This window comes from Centroberyx affinis, unplaced genomic scaffold (genome assembly GCF_046629955.1).
Source record: "Centroberyx affinis isolate AG114_WGS23_722 - 3 ecotype Tasmania unplaced genomic scaffold, CSIRO-AGI_Caff_v1 ptg002607l_1, whole genome shotgun sequence".
In the NCBI taxonomy this organism is placed as follows: domain Eukaryota; kingdom Metazoa; phylum Chordata; class Actinopteri; order Beryciformes; family Berycidae; genus Centroberyx; species Centroberyx affinis.
This window is the reverse complement of record NW_027280806.1, coordinates 626,927-644,929: the sequence shown is the minus strand read 5'-3', so window position 1 is coordinate 644,929 and position 18,003 is coordinate 626,927. Positions and strand designations below refer to the sequence as shown.

At 41.1% G+C, this 18,003-nt stretch overlaps 1 protein-coding gene across 1 annotated transcript in view; it reads right to left on the bottom strand.

The window, feature by feature from the left end:
- Nucleotides 1-1,696: 1,696 nt before the first annotated feature.
- Nucleotides 1,697-18,003, bottom strand: part of plxnb2b (plexin b2b) — a 103,112-nt gene continuing 86,805 nt past the window's right edge. Inside the window, exons 25-37 of the mRNA XM_071534723.1 lie at nucleotides 17,572-17,753; nucleotides 13,317-13,383; nucleotides 12,762-12,908; nucleotides 11,562-11,718; nucleotides 10,500-10,600; nucleotides 8,816-8,900; nucleotides 8,211-8,362; nucleotides 7,691-7,851; nucleotides 6,174-6,321; nucleotides 5,916-5,980; nucleotides 5,658-5,733; nucleotides 5,336-5,410; nucleotides 1,697-4,762 (exon numbers count right to left, since the gene is read on the bottom strand). Of these exons, the coding sequence (XP_071390824.1) occupies nucleotides 4,658-4,762; nucleotides 5,336-5,410; nucleotides 5,658-5,733; nucleotides 5,916-5,980; nucleotides 6,174-6,321; nucleotides 7,691-7,851; nucleotides 8,211-8,362; nucleotides 8,816-8,900; nucleotides 10,500-10,600; nucleotides 11,562-11,718; nucleotides 12,762-12,908; nucleotides 13,317-13,383; nucleotides 17,572-17,753 (1,521 nt within the window). The 3' untranslated portion in view covers nucleotides 1,697-4,657. The remainder of the gene's footprint in view (nucleotides 4,763-5,335; nucleotides 5,411-5,657; nucleotides 5,734-5,915; nucleotides 5,981-6,173; nucleotides 6,322-7,690; nucleotides 7,852-8,210; nucleotides 8,363-8,815; nucleotides 8,901-10,499; nucleotides 10,601-11,561; nucleotides 11,719-12,761; nucleotides 12,909-13,316; nucleotides 13,384-17,571; nucleotides 17,754-18,003) is intronic.

Below are 18,003 nucleotides of genomic sequence, written 5' to 3'. Positions count from 1 at the left end.
CACTGTTTCACTCTCCCCACTGTTACCACCTACAACAAAAATCAAGTGTGTTACGCCATACATCTTCTTAGATGGGGTCCTTGGGGCAATTCTTCTCAGATGGGGGTCATTTGTATAATGTAGATCTATCTGGGGATCTTGACCTGAAAAGGTTTGGGAACCTCTGGTTTGGAGGACTTTAAAATCTACTCTGAAATCATATCATTCTGTTAGGCTAACCCAACAGGATGTCGAATTTTACAGGTGAATGCAAGGTTTCCAAAGATTAAAAGTAGACCCAATAAAAACTCTTATTTTCATTTGCTCTCAGGTTATCCTGGGACCTACGATCTACAATCAATTCTTGTCAGCTCTTAAATTATTCATCAGAACAACTGTTTAAAATGACACCACACCGTTATTGTTTTTATTTTCACCAAGTTCTCCTCCTCTTCTTCCCCGAGGCAGAGGAAATCAAAGCCAAATCTCATTAGAAGGTTTGAAACATGTGGAGGTGCAACAACCTGCTGGTAAACACAACCATCTCCTGCTGATGGAGAGGCTGGCTGCTGTGTGTGGGGCCTCCCAGGCAGGGAAACAGAGGCCAGGAGCATGCAGATTTTAACCCAATTTCTGCTAAGAAACCCTGCAAAGAGGCTTACTTGAAATAATTATACTTGGTGTGCCATGTTGTATCATTGATTTGCTGAAGGTGGAAGTGCATGATAATTCAAAGTCTTACCATCAGAGTAATGCATGGCCAATAGTGTTCACTCCCCTCCAAATTATCTAGGCCTAAACTATACATTTCATCAGAAAGATAATGTACGTTATTGCCTTTGATTTTCCATCAGTGATCAAGGATAGTGTGTACAGTATGGGTATAAGATGCAGGGCTTGCGATAATGAAGTGTAATCACTCTTGCTTTGGCAGCAGCCCTTGAAGTTACTCTCGGGGTGCATATCTGGGGCTGCATCACTCTGCTTAGTTAGAAGTCGGCCTCCACGGGCTTCTGGTCTGTCTTTGATATCTCCACCCCTGCGTCGAGGTTTGTTAAGCAGCCAGATGAGGCAATTTTGCCTTTCATCTTTCTTTTTTTCAATTTCATTCTTAGCTGTCGGTACTTAATGTTTTTGCAGCAATTTTCAGCCTTCACTGGGGACCACGGAGATGCTATGTGACTGTTTACATTATAATTCATTTCATGCAGACCTTGGTTTTCAGTATGCATTGTAAGCCTTGTGACAGGCACATGATGCTGGGTATTGGAAAAATAGATTTATCCAGCAACCATAAGATGCTGGATATGAAGACTGATACTATCACACAATGGGTAGTACAAGATAATGTACAAGAACATCTGTTGTCAGAGTGGAAGAAAAACTCATGTTGCAAGTGCTTAGGCGTCTCCTACATGGTTGGGGTGTGTGAGAGAATGATTATGCTTTTCATAAATCCATCATTTATTACTCCTGCTTGTGTGTAAGCTCTTCAGTGAATCTAAGGTGGAGTTAGGTATCATGTTACTGAGCTGTACAGATGCCAAACGCCTATAGATTCAGTTCCTTAGACAAGCTGGTTGCTTGTGGCGAAGCAGAGCTACTTTCTTGCCCGAGGTGGTTGTAAGTCATGCAATATGCATGAGAGGTGAGTGTGTCCAATTGAAACAAATCAAGGTTATGAAAGTGAAAGAAACACAGCAGATACAAAGGGCATATGTCTCTGAGTTTATTCACGGAGGAGTGTATGATGAAACCTGTGAGTAACTGCTCCGTCCACACACAACCTTTGGAGGAGTAAGTTCATCCAGTATAACCAGATCAGGTACAAGATCAACTTCTTCTGAGCTGCCTTGGATGGGGAGGAAAATGTTGGCTTCCATTAATGGTCCTGTACTGAATATGGAGTGTCCCAGTTTCTTTTGTCATCACGGCACATTCACAAGTTTCAAAATGGAAAAAAGGTCTCGACAACTGCACAAACAGGATTTTTTTCCCAGGACTCAATGCATAGGATTATACAGTTAGAATACAGTATTTCAACATTTTTTACAAAGGTTTATATGGTATAGGAAACAAGAAATAAAAATAATAACTGCACAGCAGTAAGAAAGGTAATTTGTCGAGTATAGATAGTCATTTATCATACACACTGTGGAATAGCTTAGAAACACAGGGCAAAAAATAAACACCATTAGAACAATTTTGCGCTTTACTCAATAATCTACATAAGGATACCCTTTTGACTTCAGACTAATTTAGGAATGCCAGACATTTTCATTGGAAACCCAAATCACATTGGCCACTGTTTTACATTTATTCATTTGGGCTTTTTGCCTTAGCCACCAAAGTCCTACTAAGCACACGCCACAGACACCCAAAGTAAATGCACACATCAAAACTGCAACCATAAAATAAATCATACTGAAATGTCTTCAGCCTATTGGCACGCAAATGGCTGCAGCAGGGCATCTAGCATTTTTGACAGCACACAAAATATCACAAGTCCAAATACATTGCTGTGTCTATAGCACTATCATCATCATAATCACCTAGGTTACCAATAGAATAATTTAGAAACAATATATATGTATCATCCTATTCAATAAGGCACATTTTTGGTTAAAGAAAGGCTTTGAAAGAAGCGTTTTGCATCACTCTGTCAGTGAGAGGAGTCAGTGGTAAACAACAGCGGCGACAAGGATGGAGTCTGCAGTCGGCATGCAATTAAGATCAAAAGCCTCCCCTGCTGATTCCATTATACAGAGTGCCACTCTGCACTGTGCTGAGTGGGCAGTGCCAAGTGCTGTTGGTCGGGATGCCAGGATGCCATGCTGAGAAAGCAGGCAGGGAGACAGACAGGCAGGCAGGCTCAGGCTCTGTGCAAACCTCACTTTAGCCAAGGCAGGAATCGCTAACATTCTGGGGTCATTATGTTCTGTCACTACACACATCCATGATCAGATACAGGGAGAACAATTAAATCATTTGTCAACAGGTGTATAATCTACAATTTGCGGATGAAATGTAGTGGCATTGAATAGCCCAAGAAATATGAAACAAACCATCCCCGCCCTGTTGACCCTTGGCGCTGTCATTGACATATCATCATTCCAATTACTATAACAATTATGTACATGATTGAACCCGACCTCCACAACATCATACCAAGGCTAAAACAATTATTACTCGTTCAAAACGTACCATTTAAGTACCAACTGCATCTCTGGCAAATTATTAACATCAGCAATATTTCATAACAGAGGAGGCAGAATGCTTGTTGATTATTTGGAACATTACAAGGGTAATACTATAAAATGGCACTACATAAATCATAACACTGCAAATACATGAATTATTAAGATGGAAAATTTTATAATGTATTGCTGAATTGCTACCGTAGTTGAATGTGTTTAGTAAGATAATGTCGCTGTCTAATGTACTGGCACTACAGCGTTGTGGCTTATGGTACATTGACATTATTGCAGGGCTAATATGAGTGACGTGGCTCCATGACAGAATATAATTGTTCTTGACACAGCGAGACTTACATAACTAGTTTTAAAACTTTTTTAGCAAATAAAAATCTTTGAAAACAATCATTCGACAACTGAACTGTCTTTAAAAACTTTTGAAATGTATTTCTGTGCTTTAGTTGGAGTGGAATGTATCGTGGCACTGTACAATAAAGGGAGACAGACTGTGCTATTATCGATTTCCACAAGCACAAACTGCAATCGAGCTTGAAGCAAAAGTGAGTAAAAAAAAAACACAATTTAAACATTTTTGAAACTATTGGTGACCTGTCATTCATAAGAGCCTGTGCATTGCTAGATTGGCCAATGTCCCTGTCAGGACCCTTTGGTCTCTGTCATATAGCTCAGCGAGAGCGCAGGCTCCTGTGTGTCACTGGGTATGGGGGATTAAAATGACAGAAAGCGGGCGTCCCTTCGCCCTCAAGCCTGACAGTAGGCATCCTGTGTGTGCACATACATCCACATACACACACACACACACACACACACACAAACGCATACAAATGCATGTAAACACGCACTTAGGTTTAGGAGCGCACACGCTTGCTCACATGTTGTACTTCACATGCACCCATACATACACGCACACACAGGCTAATAGAAACACTATCCGCACCACAAGGCGATCCATTTAAAAAGATAATTTTTTCCTTATAAAGCTTTCCGCATAAAGACTGCACGATAAAAAAAATATATAATACAATTCTTAAAACCATTTCTACACAGGAAGAAATTGAACATCTGATTATCTCCTGTGCCAGTGCTGCACACAGGGGCTTAATTCTCAGAGACTTCTCACTGCACTGCATTCTGGGAACAATATTCAGTGAAGCATGAGTGAGCGCACAGACCTTCAAGGTTTGGCAAGTGAGCTTTAAGGCGTACCTATGACAGCGTAACCCATCATTTTCTCCCCCTTTCACTCTCTATCTGTATTTCATTAGTCCCTGTTACTCCACTGTGCAGACACTTAATTGTCCCAGGGTTAAGTTGTACAATATATGTGCCCGCGTCAGTCCCTTCTCTCCTGTCCTTATTCCCTTGTTTCCTTCCCTAACAGAAGAAATAAGCCCCTGTGGACACTGGCAGTATCCTACATTTCCCCTCCCTCCCTCTGTCCCTCCCTCCCTCTATCCAGTGGGTTAGAGATCAGTCACTTTGTTTTCCAGGGCGGCTGCTATCTGCTGGAGCCGCAGGGTCAGCTGTTTACTCTGGGCAGCTGGGTCGTCGTCTAGGGATGCAATGATCTGGAAGGGGAGGTGGGAGTGGGTAGGAGCGGGGATAGGAGGACAGAGAGAATGTAGGAGAACGAGGGAGAAGGAGGAATTAATGAGGAACGAGGGAGAAGGGGAAGAGGAGGGTAAAAGAAGAACGCCGAAAAGCAGAGAAATAGGGAGACAGGGGTCGATAAGAGAAGGCACATAGGACGAACAGAGAGAGAAAAAAGGGTGGGGAGTGGGAGGAGAGAATGGCGTTATTTGACATCAACAGTCATGTCATATAAGCTGTTATTGTTTGTGAGCCCCACTCAGGGAGACTGACAGCCCTATTTGTTTATCCAACTCGTTCATTAGGTTTTGTTTATCCCCTTTTCGTGACCTCAAGTGGCAATGCACAATGGACGCTTAAAAATCAATTCCCAGAGCAATTTTCCAATTCATGTACCACAGAAATGCTTTCAATTAAAATTTCATACAATCACTCTTCTGGCATATCAAGAGTGGAGGGAGAAAAAAGGGAAACCAATAATATGGTGGGCAGTAGAGCATTCAGTGGAATAGCCTCCTTTGGGTGCGATAGGGAAGAGAAGGGCCTCTTACCCCATCATAGTATTTGCTGGCATACTGGTAGAGCTGATGGAGGGCCACTTGTGTGTTGAGTTTGTCTGTGTGAGACTGGAGAACATGAAAGGCAATTTAAAGTTAGGTTAGAGAAAACGTAAAAGAAGAACTTAAAATAACCTACTTTTTATTACTATGTTTAAAAATAAAAACATAATATCCATACAGCGAATAGACATACTAGCCTTTGCAAAAAAAATAGCATTTTCATTTTCGTTTTCATTATTTACCATCAGGCATTACAGCAGTGTACAGTAACTGACAGTGAGAGCACAGAAAGTGACAGCTGTGTTTCTCTTACCCGCGACACCTCAGCCAGATGAGTGTTCATGTCCTGGTCACTGACCGATACCATCTGCCTGATGCCCTTGTAGTAACTACACACACACAAACACACAAACACACACACACACACACAGACAGACAGAGGAGAGAAAGAGGTTAGATGATTATCACTATACAATTGATATTGACAAACCTTTCACAAGGTATCAGCATTTTAAGCAGGGACGCAAACAAGAGTTGAGATACTGATTTGTGCAGTGCTGGCAGGACTTACTCGTCCACCATCTTCTTATAGGTGGAGATCTCCTTTGCATAGAGTAGTTTGTTACTTGGAGAGTCCTGGGGACACAAAGAAGAGACAACTGTGAGAACAATGACACTTCAGATGCGTTGACCTCTGACCCTCCTCTTCCCACTTAACTTCTCATATAACCTGGTTCTCCTCATCCTCCTCTTTTCTCTCCCTCTCCCCTCTTGCTCTTTAGCCCCATATCTCCTCTATCCTCCACTCCTCCTCCCTGCTCCCACTCACCCGGCTGAGTTTGTGCTCGCTCTTGGTGCAGGCATCCATGAAGGTCTGGGCGATGACGGAGAGCGAGGCGTCCACCACTTCCGTCACGTGGACGTCGAAGATGAAGTGGGGGTTCTTGAGGATGTTTACCCAGAATCGCAGAGGCAGGCTGGATGGAAAAGGGTGAGAGAAGAGTCTATCATCACGGTTGTTATTATTACTACTATCGCTGCTGAATGGGAGGAAATGTCATCAACCACATCACAGCTATAAATTTAATTATATGATGCGGCACGGGTCCGGGAGGCATTTCATGTGTGAGAGTGCTTGCCTGAGGCGCAATTGAGTGCAGTACAAGATAATACCATAGATGTAGAAAAGCCTTTCCTGATGGTGTCAGCGTATTTACAGCAATTCCCCTCAACTGGCAATTACATTATTATTTCACATTATACTGACCTCTTATCCGACGAGAAATGCTGTTCAATATAAATTAAACATTGCACACCAAAAGATTTTTTTTTTCTTGATTCAAAAGGCATGCAGTAACAAAAAGGGATCTATGCTCAACACTCCTTGTCAATGGATTCTTGTCTAGCCTAATGAATGATGATTAGAAATGCTTAAGTACTGGCAAAACTTTGACCTTTCAAGTCCTCTGTAACCTGTAACAGCCTAAAGCACTGACTGCATAATATATGCTTGAGTACACTCACTAATTTCCATTCTGAATGCACAAACACAGGCTCCATACAATTCTTCCCAATACCATGTGAACCGTGAATTCCAAAGAGCTCCTAAATAGATTCCGGAAAATTCTCTTCCCTGATCAGTGCGAATGCCATGCCATCTGAGACACGCAATATACACTGTATAAATTCATACTGGTTTGGTAACATCTCCGGGGATGGTTGCAGTGAGAATACAATGGAAGCGTCAAAAAAAACGCAATGTTGCTATAATCACAGAATTAAATTAGCTAGGGACATAATTACCATGTTTGTTTGTTGTTATGGCTGATACACACACATTCATATTTAATACATGGCTCTCAGTTGATTTGATAAACAGAACGGGTGGACGGAGACTGTGGTGTGGAGTATAGTAAGTAATTAAATCGCTCATCTCCTGTCCTCCTTGCGCGAGGTGCTCTCTTGCCAGCCTTACGTCAATCACTGGCATCTACATGCAACACGTCGTCTTGTATGCTTGAGCCTTAGCCAACGTGACACTAATTTATGCACTTAAATGTCACACGGGAGCATGGGGATTGCAAATGCAAACTAAGTGAGCTGAAATTGTGCATTTGTATTCAGCTGTTTCTTGGATAAGTAAGTTTTATTTCTTGGAGAGTTATCTCAGGGAGTGGGATTTGTGCGCGGGTCTGCCAGTGTCGGAGTCAGACAGCTGTGTTTATGTGCTTGTGTGTGCGTGTGTGTGTGTGTGTGTGTGTGTCTGGGTGTGTGTGAGACAGTAATAAAGAGTAGAGAACTTCTCAAATGCAGTATGCAATACATACAAATGCGTGTATACTTTACCTATTAGTCTTCCAGATGTGGATAGTCTCCTCATCCACATTGTCGTGTTTCAGCGCCTGCTCGTCTAGGAAGTCAAAGAAATATTTGACGGCCGGTGGCACGACTGCCCCGGAGCACAGCACACTGCGGAAGAAGTCGTCCACAAACTGCTGCAGCGTTCCCTGAAAGGAGCCACAAATAATATGAGACAGAGCAGAGCAGGAGAGCAACGGCAAAAGCCTCAAGACTCCCAAGACATTGCCATTTTGCATGCAATATGAAGGTAGATTTGTGGCCCGCCGAGGAAAAAAGGCATGTTACTCCTAATTGCAGCGGAGGATAGGCTTTTCTAAAGGTATGTTAGCGTTCGCCGCGGCATCCAAATCTGGGCATAATCAATTAAACATGGCTTTTCCACTTAAAACCCTCGCTAGAAAAGCAAAAATTGCTGTATCTGCCAGAATCAGAGAAATTAGCTGTCAATGACTTCCGTGGCTGAATGAAATATTTAATAAATGTCTGTATGATAAACTCTGCGTACCTTGACAGAGAGGAGTCGTGTCAGATAGATCTCTGTGATGGCTTTGGTCATCGACTTGTCCTTCATGCTGCCTCGCTTAGACTTGATCTCATCCAGTTCATCTGCCGGCCTCACCAAGTGGAACACCTTGTCGTCATCCAGCAGGGCATTCCCTGTGGGGGGGGGGAAACAACATTTAAAACTTTCCTTTAATAATTCTATTTTGCTAATTTATTCATGCACAGTTGAGCTATCCACACAAAATATTCAAAGGATAAAAAATAGCAAGGTGTTTGTACACTGAATTTGAATGCAGAGAGAATATCCAAGTGGAAATGTTTAAAACAATAGACTATTTTCAAATGTACACAAAGCAAGGCGGAAGATAAAAGTGCATCTTATTAAAGGCGGAATCTCAAAGTGTGATGCTATACATAAAACAAGACATATTAGCATGTTAAATGAGTGTGGGGATGTTAACAAAAGCCCTGGGGAAAGACGATGGAGACAGGCATTATATTTCCGAGTTTACATCTGATGCACGCTTGTTTTGCTTCAAGTGAGAGCGCAGTGTGTGTGTGTGTGTGTGTGTGTGTAAGTTTGTGTATGTGTGGAAAGAAACTTACTCTCTTCATGGTTTTCCGGGTTCTGGTCATAGTTCTGCTGAGTGTGAAGCACTCTGGACAGGACCAGCGTGGCGTTGTCTCGCACCTGGAAGGCACAACATGCAATAGTGTAATTTGTTTGCGTTTTTTTTTTTTTTTTTTTTTGCAGAAAACACACACAGATGCACTCCCACAAACACTGCTTTTCAAAAAGTCTCCATCTTGGCCCAATTCACATATGCATGCATGCACACACACATCCAAGTACACCTGCATACAACACACTCTTACCTCATCACACACACCTTCATTTTAATAGGCACTGTCACTGAGGTCAGCCTCTTTTAACTAATTCATAATCAATGCCATTGAGTGAATAGCAGCATTGGGTCTTTATGGGCATTTACTGGCCATTTTCTTTGGCTTTCACTCATTATTGACTCCACAAGTACTGTGATTAGCACTACCCTGACCCAGCCTGAATCTACAGCAGTGAGGCTTTGCTCCAAGAACAACTGCAAAAGATCAACGGAGAGGGTGAAAGGAAGAGGGAAGAGAACCTTAGAAAGAAGTGGATCTAAATCGACAAAAAGGGAGGAGGACGATTAGGGGATATTTGTGGGTGACCTCTACTCCCCAAGAATCAATATAATGTAAAGTAGATTTAGTGGTGTGGTGTCACTATGAGAGCTGAAGAGAGCAAACCAAGACCTTGCACATCCTATTGTCTAGTCTAGTGCTGGAGTGGCAGGAAAGGAGGTTGCTAAGGATGTTGCTAAGCTGAGGCGGGCAAATGGGAAGGAAGAAAGCTATAATGTGTTATCTTTTTCATATGTAATTAGACTGATAGGTGGAGACACTCTGAATGCGAAGAAAGATACACAGGAATACCTTTGTACACTACCAGTCAAAAGTTTGGACACACCTGATTGAATGTACTATGTTTTTCATTATCTTAAAGCCATTTTGATCTAAAGGCTTATGCTAAATGCTTGAAATTTGTTTCTTAGACAAATATAAATAGTGAAGCTTATGCCTATGTATGAATTTTTTTCCAAAGCCTTTGCCTTTCCATCAAGGCAAAGGGCGGCTATAAAGAATCTAAAATATAAGATAGTTTTGATTTGTTTAACACTTTTTTGGTCACTGCATAATTCCATTTGTGTTATTTCATCGTTTTGATGACTTTACTATTATTCTAAATAATAATAATAATAATGTGGAAAATAGTAAAAATAAAGAAAAATGTGGTGTGTCCAAACTTTTGACTGATAGTATATACCCATGACTACACAACTGCTACTATCTTGATTTTCTAAATGCTCCATCTTGCATCTCACTCACACACACACACACACACACACACACACACACACACAGACACACACACACACACCATAATACACATACATATAGCAGCACTTATTCCAATAAAATGTAAAGTTTTAGAACTGGTTTAGTGGTGGTCATAGGCATACAAGAGTAAAAATCAAAAATCATAATTGTAACCTCTGACTAATTGGAGTCTGCTAGCAGGGTTGAGTTTGAGTGTGAGAACATGCGGACATGCAGACATGGGTCATGCACCCAGTGTGACACAAGACCAGAAGCACCGCCCCTGGGCAAAATGGTGCTAGAAGAAGGAATCTTTTTTCTTTTCTTTGATGTGAGTTGAATCAGGACGCTCAGTGGTGTCAATACTCACATTGTAGTGTGCCAGGGTGTTGATGCGTTTCCACCTGCCCTCCTTCTGGGAGGTCAAGTCCAGGTCTGACAAGATTTGCCCTGTTGAGCCGGGGCGCCACTCTGTGGTGGAGGCAGGAACAGCAACTCAATCAAAGTTGAAACCGTCTCTTATTTATTACTGTGAAAGCAGGAAGTGTGCTGCAATGTTGGGCAAGTTATCAGCATACTTCTGTTTTTTTGTTTTTCTATTCAATATTATTTCCATGTCTTTCATCACAGATCAATATTACAGTTACCCACGGTGTGTGTTCTGAAATGAATTCATTTATCCATCCTACTGTCTGCCCTGCTCTTTCCTGGATTTTAACAACACACCTCGGTTGCCTTTGGCTAGGGAAGTGGCAGAACAGTCCATTATGGCAATTCTGAATAAAATGAGTGGTTTCACCATGTTCAGCTGGTAATCACCATGACATTACCACAATTTGGAAAAAATCTACACCATTGCAGACCTAAGCTCAACACCATCTGCCATATTATTCATTTACAAGCACCACCAAATGTAAGGGGGTTATCTTTCTTATTCATCATGAAAGAAGATGGATCTCTCCTTATCTAAAATGTATAAAGGAATGAGATCTACAGCATGCGTGGGAATAAAAAAAGTCTTTGATGTTGGAAAATGTCTATAGAGCTTCAGCCTTTCAAGTGAATCCCCAAGGTTTCTGACTATAGTAGCGAGCAAAACTTTGTTTAGGGATGAAGGCTTTCTTCATGTCGCTGACACTGAATAACTCTCAGAAATGCCTTTTGCATTCCATAGAGAGAGAGCAAGAAAGAGTGAGAAATAGAGAGATCATCTTTAAATTCATCAATTAAATGAAATAAATAATTAACCAATTATGTTTATTTATTTAAATAAAGACATTCTAAATAAATTAAAAATGTATTTCACTCAGTACTGAAATAACTCTATCCCATTTGACATCCTCCACACTCCCTGTAACCATTGCATTATTCATCATTATTACATTTTGCTGCTTCAGCTGCTTGTTCCACTGAGGAGCCCCCCCCCACTCACCCAGTGTAACACTGTCCACTTTGGGCCGGAGGGAGTAGGGAAGGTTCCTGTACACCTGCTCTATGATCTTCTCCTTCACCTGGGAGATGGTGTCGCAGTTCAGCACCTTCACTGGCGTCACGTCTGGACCCTCGCCGTGCACCAGCACTTGAAGGGTCTGGCAAACACACATACACACGCACATGCCGTAAGGATGCAAGGTCCCTCTGTGGGCATGTTGTCATGGCAACCAGACTTTGTAAGCACACACAGACACTCTGTGGTGACACCTGACAGGACTCCAGTCACCTTGGCCAGCTAATGACCAAGGCTCGGCGGGATCGAACTCTGACCCAAGTGACACAGCTCGCCTCTCACACTCTGTCACTCTGTCAGAAATAACTTACTGACCACTCCACAGCCGGAAGCAGGAGACAAGCAATGCAATCTTAATGGCGACCGCCTTAGCCTGTCCCCATGTGATGTGAATTGGAAGAAGCCCGCTGTCAGAGAAAGTGAATAGTGAATAGAAAATATTGGGTCTGCCCGTGAAGTCTAGCTCGTCGCGTTCTCTCCCTCTGTAACTCAATCACAGAAGGCGATCCATCACAGTGGGAGACGTGTAATTCAGCCTAATTTGATAATTGTCCTCGACAACGCCATTACCCATGGGTCTCTTTATTTGTGCTGACTTTAACAGAAAACAGCTGTGTTCACATTAGCTTCCATTACTGAAACATGACACTGAGCGAAACACAGGCTATTTTGACTCCCAACAGTGGCGTGGCGCCCAAATGGATACAGTGCAGGGGAGGTCTGGAGGGTCGAAAAGGGGTCGTGGAGGCAGCTTGTACACTATACTTGTACCAACTTGTACTACTTGCACCTAAGCAATGCATTTTCAGTGCTATATTGGAATGTGTCGCCTGTGTCGTTTCCTAGCCGAGAACATTGACACTGAAAATGGATGTCACACAAAAGCGGGCAGTCGCCTGGGGGGTTGTCGGTGGTTACCATGGCAACTGCACAGTGTGTGTGTGTGTGTGTGTGTGTGTGTGTCTAAGTGTGTGTTGCTCACCAGGCACAATATACCGTGAAATCTCGAAGCAGTGTGTGCAGCTTTTCTGACTGTGGGTTTGTGTGTGTGTGTGTGTGTGTGCATGTGTGTGTGTGTGTGTGTGTGTGTGTGTGTCTGTGTGTGTGTGTGTTTGTCCATCTCACCAGGACACAGTACTCTACGTCGTCGCCCAGCAGGCCCGTGTCGTTGAGGGTGTACTTGGCTTTCTTCACTCTGGCGTCCACGGGCCCTTTCTCGATCTGGTGCTTGATGGCTCGGAACAGTTTGTACAGCGGCTCGCCTGCAGAGTCCTGATACACACACACACACACACACACACACACACACACACACACACACACACACACACACAGCAATAGCCATTCAGAAGTTGTCTCAGAACTTTGTTGAATATCAAAGTGCAGTTTAGATGACAGATGAATGACCATAATTAATACCAAGCACTAATGGACAAAGTGGAGAGTTTTAGTAAGTTTTATAGCCTACATTAGCATGTCCTTTAATATACATTAGGCATTAGATATACTGTGTTGCTAGTGAAGTGCATCAAAAATACAAGATGAATCGCCACCGAATTAATTCACCTGTTCAAAAAGTATGTACGTATGTGAAAATAGCCTTGTAGTTATGATTAGTACAATATATTATCAAATGTAAATTTCTGATACATTACACTTGACTCAAAACTGATGTGTTACCTTCAAGAACTGGTAGAGGCAGATAGACATCCAGTTACACAGCATCCTCTCCACCACTGTCTCCGACCTGGAAAACACATCAAACACACACTTAAACGTCAGCGCCTATGACTCTTATTTTAACACTAGGAGAGCCAGCCGATTTGGGGCTATAGGTGGAGAATAGTAGGACAGTATAGGATAGTAACCAACAGTCACACAGAAACCACTGTTCATATAAACAAGTTTGCAAATGTAATTAATTTATTAAACAGTTTTTTTTCGTTTGTTGCTAGGCTATGTTGCCTGTTTATCAGTCTTGCCTGTCATAGATCACTTCACCTATTCAAATCAGTGTTAAAACCAACAGCCCAGATATGGGTAGCTTTTCAAATACAAAATTTAAAAACAGTGAGACAAAGTGCACAGGTTATATCCGAGAAAGATAAAAGGACTGACAAAACGGGATGCGTTTGATCATTTATTCAAGTGCAGAAAAAATTGAGTACATACAAAAATGCAGGCAAGCAGCAATAGCACAAAATAAATAGTCAATTTTCAAACTTACAAAATCCATAGATGTGAGCTATGAGCTTCTGTAATTCTATATTCATTTTTAAAGCTCTCCCAAGTTGTTAGCACTTAGAGAAGTAAGACCCGCTGCAGGTGGATATCTCTATAATGTTCCTATAGGGACTTATAGCTTGTCAGTGACACTAAATTATAAGTTTATAATGGCCTTTTATCTCCTATGCTATCACTATAATATTCCAATAGTGACTTATAGTTATCCTTCTAAAACGTATCAAGGGATTACTACATTTGTTATTCGCAACCAGGGTCTTATTCAACAATTTATATTAGATAGTTTATATGGGAGCATCCTCTTTCATATCAACAATGATGGTGATAATTGCCTCACTGATGACTTATTACCGGCAGTTTCGATGGCTGGGGGAGGGTATGTTTGGGGTATAGAAATTATAATCAGTTTTATAATGGCACCACTTTGCTCAAATAATCAACACAATTACAAGCCATTAGCATAGCTTTCATTGTGGGCAAAACAAGACCCATGAACAAGAGCACCTGATTAGAAATAGACAAATAGGCTTAAATCGCTGCCCCTCCCTGTGGATCTCCAACAAACATCTGAGACTCAAAACTTCACTCAAAATTGCTTTTAATATCTGACTTTCTTTCTTCATGTTTCCATATGTTCCCATTTTTGTTTTATTGACTGCTACTTTCTTATTGACCACTACTGCTACTGTTTGTGCCATGTAATTTTTGTGCCTTGCTTTACTTGTCCCTTGTTTTTGTTTGTTTTTATAGTTTTACATAGCTGTTTTTTATAGTATAGATACTATGTATTTGTAGTTTTTTTTATGTAAATACCATTTCTTGTAAAGTGACTGAGCATCTTGAAAAGCACTACACAAATAACATGTATTATTATTGTTATTATGATTATGATTATGATTATTATTGTTATTATTATTATCATTGAATAAATAAATTACACCCATACAAATGTATCAGTTTGTTTTCATTATTACTGAGCAGGAATTAAAAACTGAGCAGGAATGTTTGATAATTAAATCTAAGAAAAATGTATAGAAATCAGTGAGTGAAATGTTTCATTAGTATTTTCCATCCCATACCATGTTCATTATTCAGAAGCCAGAAGCTAAGCCTTTAGGTTGCTATGAAAATCCTGAGAAACAGTCCGGCTCGCTGAGCATCAGAGTCTGTCTCTATGGAAACTGTCTGTCAAAATGGAGCCATCAACAGCTGCTTGGACATTTTCCTTGTATGAGTTTAAAAATTAAAGACAGTGCTTCTTAGAAAAGTGAACAAGGGACATTTCTGCACAGCTTATGAATGTCAAGATATTTCAATTCAAAAACAAAAAAAAAGAAAAGAAAAAAAAACGTCACCTGGCGGGTTGGCCTTCCTAATGTTAAGTTATCCATTGGTGGGGCCTATTGTTAGCTGTTAGCATGCCTAATTAGCAGTCTTGTATATAGGAGGCCTGTGTTGGCACAACGGCCTAATCAGCATAATGAGCCTCTCCACTGGGGGATAATTAGAGATATGTACTTGCATAACAGCCAGTTGACAGTTGACAGTTCAGATTGCATAACCCTGCCAGCATTGACGAGCAACTGTACTGTAAGGCAACTGAGTCCTGCTGAAGGTGTGTGTGTGTGTGTGTGTGTGTGTATGAGGGGGATCATGGCCTCGATATAATCATTACAGTGAAGAAAGCAGTAAAGAAAAAAACTGACTCTGAAGTTGGAGCGAGTTACTTTTCTCGAGGCTACTCAGACTTCGATCCATTGACTTATCTGAATGTCAGAGGACACAAGACTACTTTGGAATTACTAGATATGGCAAAGGGAGAAACCATTGAGCAATGAGCATCGGGTAACCTCAGTAAAAAACTGTCAGCAATAAAACTGATTAATCAAGTCAACAATGAAACAATCAAAAGTTTTTCTTCCATACCAATCATACAATTATTCAAATTCATTTGGAATGCAACTGTATAATTCTCCTCTTATAATTCTCCTCTTGGTAAAATGGGGGGAAATGTATGTAATGCCGTAATTAAAGTAATGCTGTGAACTAGCTGTTAGCCTAAGTACTGTAGATGAGAATAGTTCTGATCAATGTTGAGCTTGTTTATGCCATAAACAAGACCCAAAACTAAATTGGACATTGTTTTTCCATTAGGGATCTCCACTGAAAAATCATCCCGATCAAGGATTAGTCTTATTATTCCATGTGTGAGAAACCGGCCCATAGATAAACACGAGCCACACGGCTATGTGTGGGTAAAGCCAGCTAGCTTGCAACACAACCAGTCTATTTTTATGCCTGTCAGCATTACAACATTATTAGCCCTTTTGCAGTCTGTTGAGATAGGAGACAAATATAAAGGTCAACATGACTAATATGACAGGCTATCTGACATACAAATCAGGTTTGGCTCACCAGTGATCTAAAACATTGATTTCTATAATGGAGAATCAGCATGTACTCTGCAGATACATGTGTATTAGTGTTGTTATGATAACCAAACTTTCAGCACTACTTCAACACTGTTGCAAAAGATTAAATTCAATCATTTTATAAACAACGTTCAATACTTTCACCAAATTATTTTCTGCAAGCTGAATTTCCATTTCAGCGTGGTATACGTGCAGATGGAACATGGATTGGAATAGTTTAAAGGAAGAGGAGGAGGAGGATTGGAATAGACAGAGCTGCAGTCTGGCTCTTGACGACAGACTGCAGCAGTCGTCAAACAGCTGAAAACATGGCAGCAGCATCAAACAGTCCACCGCATCTTGAACTGAATCCCAGTTCACCTACTGGTTGACAAAACTGGTGCCAGGAGTGAAATATGGAACTATTTTGCTTACAGAGCAAACAATCAAGGACATCCAAACACCATGTCTCAACCCCTGGGGAACTGTTGCTAAAAACTGTCCAAGTGTACATTGCTTGATGGTTTTTCTTGTTTGCCGTGGTATCGTAGTAATATTGAAATTTATATGGGAGATATTAAAGTCCCCACAAAATTAAATCCCATTACTTTTACTTCCCGGAAAACAGAGTATCTTTCATGGTGACCTCATGCTGCACTAGTAGGATTAAATATACATTTCTAACTAGGGCTGCAACTAACGATTATTTTCATTGTCCATTAATCTGTCGATTATTTTCTCGATTAATCGATTAGTTGTTTGGTCTATAAAATGTCAGAAAATGGTGAAAAATGTCGATCAGTGTTTCCCAAAGCCCAAGATGACGTCCTCAAATGTCTTGTTTTGTCCACAACCCAAAGATATTCAGTTTACTGTCACAGAGGAGTAAAGAAACCAGAAAATATTCACATTTAAGAAGCTGGAATCAGAAAATTTTGACTTATTTTTCTTAAAAAATTACTCAAACCGATTAATCGATTATCAAAATAGTTGGCGATTAATTTAATAGTTGACAACTATTCGATTAATCGATTAATCGATTAATCGTTGCAGCTCTATTTCTAACCAGTAAAAACATCAGATTTTTGAACAATTCCGCCCCTCTGCACCCCTCCCATCAAATAAAATTGCCTTTCTCTCCCTGACTCATATTCCACTGGTTTAGACTTTTGAATGATCTTTAAACTTAGTGCTGGTACTGAAGTCATAATTCTGGTATCATCGGTATCATATGACAACACTAGTAGCTGTTGAGCGGCACTGTGTTGCTGCTGACTCACCTGCGCAGCATGAGTTTGGGGTTCTTGCTGTGGACGTACTCCTCCATCAGCTCCAGCAGCAGCGTTCTCATGATGTCGGTGTAGTACTCCAGCTTGCCATGCAGAGCCACCGTCAGCAGGGAGGCAAAGTACACCTTGGCCCTGGCGTTGAAGTCCGGACGGCCTTCCAGCGTGCGGATAAACTATACGTGCGCGCGCACACACACACACACACACACACACACACACAGGTGATGAAACACAAAGAAACAGACGGAAATTACACGACATGCACACAATCACATCCAGTATAATATGCTTTTGAATAAATCATGAGACTAATTCTAATGCCAACGATAATCTAGGGCTGCAACTTTATTTTCATTATCGATTTCGATTAATTAATGTATCATTATTTTTTCAATTAATCGTTTAGTCTATACAATGTAAAAA